The sequence below is a fragment of the Solanum stenotomum genome, chromosome 2 (assembly GCF_019186545.1).
Source record: "Solanum stenotomum isolate F172 chromosome 2, ASM1918654v1, whole genome shotgun sequence".
NCBI lineage: Eukaryota > Viridiplantae > Streptophyta > Magnoliopsida > Solanales > Solanaceae > Solanum > Solanum stenotomum.
This window is the reverse complement of record NC_064283.1, coordinates 4,020,617-4,029,390: the sequence shown is the minus strand read 5'-3', so window position 1 is coordinate 4,029,390 and position 8,774 is coordinate 4,020,617. Positions and strand designations below refer to the sequence as shown.

The following is an 8,774-nucleotide window of genomic DNA, read 5'->3' as shown; positions in this document are numbered from 1 at the left end:
TTCTTACTTATGTTTATGACCTATCAAAAACAACATATCTACTGTTACAAGACACTAATAAAACTATATACACCATCCTCCTCAAATCCTATTCGACTCTTTTATTGTTATATATAATAACAATATCTCAAAGGCCGAACAAACATTTGAAAATAATAATTATTATTATTACAGGGCCACTTAGGACTAGATCCCATGTCTAAGCAATTAAAAGTAGTTTGGATCATTTAACACTTGCAATATTGTGGCTTTAGAAAAACATCTCTTTTTTTCTTTTATTCACACTACTTTTTACTATTTTCCTGCCCCTTCACTAATTACGATTATTGAGAATAATGTATGATCATTACATTATTCTTGTTTATAAATTATAAAATAATGATCAGAAATTCAGTTCATTGTATTAAAATATGAACATATGAGTATAATTTTAAATATATCTTTGATTTTTCAATTGGATAATTTGAGACAGATTGAGTAACAATATGAAAAACGTTTTGTCATTTTTGATGCTCTAATATAGCCTATAGATATTGAAAGTTATAGTTATTTTACGTCGATTTTAATATTAAAAAATATAAAATTGTTAAATATCTGGATAAAATGCGTAATTTACCATTGAATTCAACATACATAGTAATACTACATAACTATAGTTGAGATTTTTTTTTTTATGTATCTATATGCATTAAATTAATTTGTTTTATGTATACTTTTTTTTTTAATGGTCAAAGCAAACCACCCAAGTAAGTAAACAACATTTGAAACGAAGGAACCTAATTTTATATTTGACGGAAATTACCAAGTCTTTAAAGTGGATAATTAGCATCACTTACATTTGCCAACTAATACATATAATACTTGTAATTGCGTTTACCAATGTAAGGTTTGTATAGTGAACTTTACTATTTTATTTGAATAATATTAAAATTTGTAGGAAAATAAAAAGAACACAAAATCTTATCAAAAAATAAATTGAAAAAACCTAGTATTTAATCATAAAAATATTTTAGCATTTTGAAATTAAATCACTCAAATGTTTATATTAATAAATAGAGTATAATTTTTAGGGATAAGAGTCTGAAAAATATCCAACTTTGGTTGGATTTGTTGTTGCAATACTAAACTTTCATAAGGACCTATTACCTCCCTAGACTATTTAATACCGTATTTTTTACCCCCTGAACTATTTAATAGTGTATTTTAAAGGTATATATGTGCCCACGTGGATACATTATTATTTATAATTTTGCATTATTTTTTATGGCCACGTGGGCAAATATATATGTTTAAAATACGGTATTAAATAGTCTAGGGAGGTAATAGGTCCTTATGAAAGTTTAGTATCGCAACAACAAATCCGACCAAAGTTGGGATATTTTTCAGACCCTTATCCCTAATTTTTATAACAAGATCCAGAATAACGTTTTACAAACACATAATTAAAATTTTATTAGTTTAGATTAACTTTAATAATAATAATATATAGAGTTAAAAGCTTTACAACTAACTACCTATAAAAAGAATAAGGTATACATATATCTATATAATTTGAAATAACTGTATTTTAGAAATTAAACTTGGAAGATAGAATTTTTAATAATTTTCTAAAAAATAATATCTAATTAGTCTTCCTAACTCATATGTATGTATATGTATAATAATATCATTCCAACGCCTTCCTTGTCAGCATTTAGCTATAATGAAAATCAAAATTTGAAAATAATCGTATTTTAAAAATATTTTTTGGATGATAGAATTTAAATAATTTTCTAAAAATAATATTTAATTAGTCTTCCTAACTTATGTTTACATGTAGATATCATTTCAACGCCTTCCTTGTCAGCACTTAATGAAATTAAAATTCCTTTTTTAAAAAAGTCATATTTAGAAATCAAATTCAGATGATATAATTTTTAATAATTTGCTAAAAATAATATTAAAAATTAATTAATTTTCCTAACTTATATTTACATATAAATATCATTTCAACATCTTCCTTGCAACATTAATAATAACAAAAATTCAAAATTTTGAAAATAATAATAATCACATTTTAGAAAGCAAATTCGGATGACAGAATTATTCATAAATTTTCTAAAAATAATGTTTGATTCAAATAATAATATATATTCCTAATTTATATTATTTCCTACATAAAACAAAAACAATTTAAACCTCACTCCTAAAATTACATTAAATATATTATTATTATTATCATAAAATAAAAGACATAATAGGAAATAAAATTAGTAATGGGTTCAAATTCCACAAGTAACCAAACAAATTGAAAATCCATTGTAAAGAAAAGGAAAAGAAATTGTAACTGAAAATACACATAAAATCCGGGGGAGACGTTAAATAAAAAAGAAGAAGAGTACAAAAACAGACATGTGATTAGAAAGAGGGACAGGTGCTTTGGCGTGAAGATGAAAACGAGAGACACTCTCACAAAATAAAATTATTCGATACAATGTATAAGAATAATATTAATATTAATAATAATAATTTTTTATATATATTAAAAATATATATATTATTTTTTTCTAATACAATCTACCAAGTAAATTGTCCAGTGAGGGAGGAAAGGAATACTATTTTCCTTTTTCTTTTCCCATCGGCGCGCCTCGAAACAAGAGACTTCTTTTTATCAATCACAGTTTCACACTCAATGGTAATTAATTACTTAAGCCATTTTAGAGTTTTGGACAAAACAATAACTTTTTTTTTTTTTTTTTTACCCATTTGAAAAAAAAAATGATTTTTTTCTTTTGCATCATTTAATTCTCTGTTTGGAATTTGATTTTTGGGTTATAAATCTTTTATTAAAAGGGTGTGAAAGGGGGTGTTTTGTGTTAAAGATTATTGTCCCCTCTCTTTAGTCCACCAGGTCAGGCCACCTCTTTTCCTCTCTCTTTCTCATTCTTGTTCTCATTTTCCTCTTATTTTTCTTTACAAACCCACCATTTCTTTCTCATCTCATCTTGTTTTCTTCATTCATCTTTTGTTAAAGAGGTGATTTTTTTATGTTTGATTGATTCTTTTTTATCTGGGATTTTGTGTTGAAAGAAGAAAAGAAAGGATTTTGTTTGTAACTCAATTTTGTTTTTTGGATTTCAGGTGGTGACTTTAGATCTGTTGCTTCATTTGCTGATGTTTTGCAGGTAAATTCTTACTTTTTTTTCATGTGTTTTTCAGTTTTTTTTTTGTTTGGTTGCTTTTGATTTGTTTTACCTCATCTTGATTCTGGGTTTATCTGCAAATTCTTTCTTGAGATATGTATAGAAAAGTTATGTTTTTTGTTTGTTTGTTTGACTACATGCATTGGATGGATGATTCAAAGAATCCCTTATGTTTCAGTTCAAAAAATTGTTTTTTTTTTCAGGAAATTAAGGAGAAAAACAAAGTTATTACTCCTGCTAGTTTTTGTTTTTGGGCTTTTTATTGTTCTACATTGAGCTGATTTAGAGGGGGTTGTTTTGATTATTATTAAACCAGCTTCCTCTGTCAAAGATTACAACTTTTTCTGATGTTTGATATTTATTAAAGATCTGATTTTTAATGGTTTTAGAGAGATTTGCTTAGTATCTGGTCAAGAAAAATGTTTTTTCTGAAGTTTACAAGTATATACAGTTTGTGTCTCTGATTATTGGTAAGTATATATGTTTAATTTTAAGCTGGTGGGTAAGGGGAAGCTTCAATTTTTTTAGTGTAATGGTGGTTTCTGGTTGGTGATGCTCTGTTTTCTCCTTGCTTAAATTTAAAGGCAGCTTTTTTACACATGTTTCTGTAATGGTATTTTGTATATGAAGTGGTTGTGATATCAAAATGTCTCTACAATTCTTGTTGGTGGAACTATTCTTATTGCCTCAGTGTAACTGAAATTAGCTACATTCATTGTACTGGCAAAGTTTATCAAATACACCCACTGTTTGTGTTCAAGGCGATTATCTATTTCTTGTTTTCTACTGTTTGTGATGTTTATGGTGATAATGTTAATTGCACATTGAGTTCCTTATTTTGGTTGACATGGAGGTACTCATATCTGGCTTGAAAAATCTCATTGATAGCAACAAGTTTAGAGACATATCTCTGGGGAGTGATATGTTCTAACTTGTGACATCTACGAGATTTGGCCAAATATGAATGCAGTGGTGAAAGCCTGGTACTGAGCTGAGAGCTCATGTGCCAATTAATGGTATGGACTCTAAAGCCTCCGTGGTCTTGTGCAACCAGAAGAAAAGGAATGATCTTTTTGCCAAATTAAATAGTGTTTTCTTTTCACTCTTTTTCCTTATCTAATATTTCTGAACATTGAGACAAGAATTTCTGTTCTCACGTTCTATTGATGAACTGCCTTACAATAATGTGGTTTCTACTTTGCTTGCAGGTCTGCTTAGTGGTGAAGTTTGAGACCCTGCTGTCACTACAATACTATCTTTGTCTTCTGGAGATTGTGAATATAGAGTATAGGCCTAATGCAAGGGCAACGGAGTGCTATCGGATCCCTGCCAGAAACTTTGGGTTTTACTCATGGTTCAACATCGAGTGATGGGGGTATAGATCAGCAGATATGTTGGAATAATTTGCGAAATCCTGCACAAAGTCGGCTACCAGATTATATGGTACCTTCTAATGAGACAACCATACAATTTCTTAGTCATGCAAACCAAGAAAGACAGAATGTAATTGGATGGAATTTAGGAGAATCCAGCTCCTCCAATACACAAAGTAGTGTTAGTCGTAGTGAAAATACTACAATGAGTGCCTGTCCTGGGACTTCTCACTTCTCTGCTGAACAGCATTATGGGTCTTCCAATATTCTTTCATTGGGTGATGTTGAAATAAATTTGAATAACCAGTTAGCTGACAACACTTTATTTTCTCAAGCTTCTACTTCTAGCACTGTACCAAATGAACTAAATAGGAGTGCTGGACATGAGGGGCATGATGGCGATGAAGATGACGACGATGATTGCCAAGTGATGGAGTGCACCCCAACATTCAAGTCTAATGGACCAGGAAAAGAACGGATGTCAACCGCCAGTACTTCTTCTGATCCCCTTGCTGGGACTTCTGCGACCAATGGGTTTCTGAGGGATGAAAGTGATGGCAGACCAGGCTGTACACTGGATGGTCGACGCATGGCTTGTAAGAGAAAAGCAGTTGAAGGACATCTGGGGCAATCTTCGGGAAGTGGAAGTCCAGATTATCTTCTAAACAGCTTATGGCGTTCTATACCTGCTCCAAATAATGTGACTGCAGGTGCTAATAGCCCTGCACCAACAGAAAGTAGAAGAAACATCAGTTTGCCAGCGCCGGGAAATCCAAGACTTGGGCTCGCCATGGGTGGCACCACTATGGAAGGTCCTGTTGCATTGCCTGCTTCAAGAAGAGCAGAAAGTTACCGTAGAAATTTCAGGCTGAGGATCAATGGCTCTCATCAGCAAGTTCCTATTCCTGGTAATACATTTCCTACTGTGGGTAATGATAGAAATGTTACCATGTCTGACTGGGACGCATTGAGGCTGCTTCCTAATGAGTCTTTGGATTCGAGGTCCGTGTCTGCTGCAGATAATGTAAATCCCCGAAGCCAACCAGTTGTGGGGCCGGTTCCTTCTCTGCGACGAAGTGCACAGAGATGGGATTCATCAAGTTCAAGAGCTGGCAGTTCATCAAGTTATTCTGTTTTTGGTGAGAGGAATTCTGCAGCATATGAACAACCAAGCTCAAGAACTGTGCCCAGAAACATTTCGCAGCATCCAATGTTCATACCCGCTAGTGACTTGAGAAATTTGAACCAAAATCCTGTCAACTGGGGTTTAGCTGGTGGAAATATTTCCATTGCTGGAAATGTTGCATCTGCTTCTCGGAGTGGTCCTAGCTCAGTAGCCCCTTCCTCTTCTCCTGGCTGGGTGGAACACAGAAATCCTCAGCAATATCCTCGACGACTCTCAGAATATGTTCGTAGATCTATGTTGTCTGCAGCTGTCAGTGAACCTGGAAGTCACAATGGTAACACTCCGCCACATTTGAGTTCTGCTGCCTCACAGGAGATGGGGCTTTCTGGCCATCCCGGGCATCGTCCATCAAGTTCGAGGTCAGCATTGTTGTTGGAGAGACAACTCGATGGTGCAATGGGAGTTCCATATTCCTGGAGGACTTTGGCTGCTGCCGGTGAAGGAAGAGGCAGGCTAGTTTCCGAGGTATGATACTGGGTTCATTATTGGTCCAATATTCTGTAATTTCTCATTTTGGCAATATAAGATTATGTTGTTCCTTCAAGGCTTTTTGCAGGTTCCATAAAATTCCTTTTTTTGGGGGGTGGGAGGCTGTTGCAGCACTCATTATTTAGAAGCTTGCTTACCTATAGGAAAAAAACTTTATAATGCATCTGAATTTAAGAACTGTGGAGCAACTACAAACTTGCTTAATTGTAAACGCATGTTCCTCCTCAAGTTACTCTTCCCCATTGATTTACGGTAGTCCTATGCCAAATCTTTCGCTCCCAGCTTATCTCTGAACCTTGAAGTTTAGATTTTTGGTATCCACTGTAAGATGCTCTTCTAGCCTTCTTGATATTGAATAATATACCCTAGTTCTATTGCTCCTGCCAAAAATAAGTTACTGCATGCTTGGCATTTGTCAGCATAAAACCTTTTGTGGCCTGTCTTTATTTTCTCGCACATAAAGAGCTGAAGGATTCTATTGTGGTAAACGTACTTGTAAAGCTAAGGGTCATTTCCTGAACAAAGTACCGTTTTTTAATATCACCAAATTTAGGACATGCAAAATACTCCAAAAAGAGAAAGACCAACTAAATGTCTATTTGCTTTTTGGAATGTTTTTGTTAGAGTCAGCTTGATTCGAAAATTTGTTGTAAAAGCACAAGAATGAGAAAATATTGCATTATATATGTAAATTAATTTGCATGTTGTGCTGCCTTCCATTCATTCTCAATTACTTACAGTTGTTTTCTTTTCATTTCAGCAGATTCGCAATGTATTGGATCTAATGCGCAGGGGAGAGAGCTTAAGATTTGAGGTTAGAATTCTTGAAACCATTTGGATATGTTGATTAGTCTATACAAAATAGACAACTTATTTGTTCAATTGTCTAGGTTCATGTGTTTTTAAGTTATACTAGGTGCATGATCTTTTGAAATATCTAGGTATGACTTTATGCTATTGTGGTTTAGTTCATAGTATTTGTATGAAACCATTTATTAGGCCTGACCCTTTGTGTTCTTATAGTGGTCTTCCAATATATTAGTAGTGTGCTTAATTTAAGTCTATACCCCTCTTCCATCCTCTTTGTGCCTTGTGATCATATCAAGGACGCCTCCTTATATTCCTATATACGGTTCCGTAAGTTATTTGAAATAGATTTTGATTTTATCGGCTTCCGGATTCCAGATTCCTTTGTCTAATTTGCTTTTGCACTGGTGGATATGTTTCTTCAGATTTCCTTAATAACCTAGTGTGGGTATTGGTACAAAATCATGAGCATTGTTACAAATTGATAAAAGTTTTCTTCGGTTTTCCGTGATATATTTTCCTGAGGGGACATGAAGAGGATAGGAATGATAACCTACAGTATCTAAAAATGATTAGCTTATAAGATAGAGTATTTTGAAATTAAAATCTTCCTTGTATTCCAGGACGTTATGATCCTTGATCAGTCAGGGTTCTTTGGGATGGTGGATATTCAGGATCGCCATCGCGATATGCGTCTTGATGTTGATAACATGTCCTATGAGGTTAGTACAGGGAACATAACTACATTTTCACATCTATGAAAGACATTCTAAATTGTCTGCCTGTGTTGTATTTACAGGAATTACTGGCGCTTGAGGAGCGCATCGGGAATGTCTGCACTGGGCTGACTGAAGAAACCATTTTGAATCGTCTGAAGCAACGGAAGCATGTACGCATTAGAACAGAAGAAACCAAGGATACTGAGCCGTGCTGTATTTGTCAGGTACAAAACTCAATACTTATTCTACTTCGAGTCAGATCACCGTATGCTGGAGATCTAATTTTAGTTCACCTTAAGAGTGAGGAGTCTTAATTTGTTTATTACAATTTGCAGGAAGAATACAAGGATGGTGAGGATCTTGGGAAGCTGGATTGTGGCCATGATTTTCATGCCGACTGCGTTAAACAATGGCTCATGCAGAAGAATTTGTGCCCAATTTGCAAAACAACAGGACTCAATACTTCAGGAAAGCATTGATCTGTGGAAGTTGGATGTTCCGGTTGGGCCATGGAAGGTTGACACACAAAGCGTGTCTACGCGTTTGGTCCATGAGTTCATTTTGAGAAAGATCTATGTATTTTTCTCATTAATTTTATTGTGACCTCTGCTTAGAGGGAGTTATTTTAGAGATAGAAAAAGCACTAGCTGCAATTAGGGTCATTAGGCAAGAGTTACATTATTTGGTTGTTTGGAACTTTACATTCTAACTTTCCAATTTATTGATACCTTTGAATATTTGTGGTTCATTTTCCTATCCTCTCTTCCTATTTCATGCATTAGAGAACGTATCTACCATCGGAAACAATTTCTCTATCCCACAAACGTAGAGGTAAGGTTGTATGCATATATCGCACCCTTTCCAGATCCAATTTGCGGGATTACATTGGAAGGTGCATCTAATCCTTTCTAGATCCCCACTCGTGGAATCATACAATTACAGGACATGTTGCTACCTAGCATTGCACTATTGTGATCTATGTTGTGCATTTTTTGACGAAAGGGTGTAAATAGACTCT

General features: G+C 34.0%; 1 protein-coding gene across 3 annotated transcripts; it reads left to right on the top strand.

Annotated features, from left to right (window-relative positions):
- Window positions 1–2,782: 2,782 nt before the first annotated feature.
- On the top strand, window positions 2,783–8,504 carry LOC125855413 (probable E3 ubiquitin-protein ligase RHG1A). Of its 3 annotated transcripts, none has more exons than XM_049535136.1 (7): window positions 2,783–2,890; window positions 3,121–3,164; window positions 4,391–6,206; window positions 6,991–7,044; window positions 7,661–7,759; window positions 7,837–7,980; window positions 8,092–8,504. In XM_049535136.1, the coding sequence occupies exons 3-7, from the start codon at window positions 4,479–4,481 to the stop codon at window positions 8,233–8,235; spliced, it is 2,169 nt and encodes a 722-aa protein (XP_049391093.1). In that variant the 5' UTR covers window positions 2,783–2,890; window positions 3,121–3,164; window positions 4,391–4,478; the 3' UTR covers window positions 8,236–8,504. The 3 variants fall into 3 exon arrangements, with proteins under 3 accessions (XP_049391093.1, XP_049391094.1, XP_049391091.1); XM_049535137.1 differs by having other exon boundaries at window positions 6,994–7,044; window positions 8,092–8,496; XM_049535134.1 differs by having other exon boundaries at window positions 2,880–3,015; window positions 8,092–8,496.
- The last annotated feature ends 270 nt before the right edge of the window (window positions 8,505–8,774 follow it).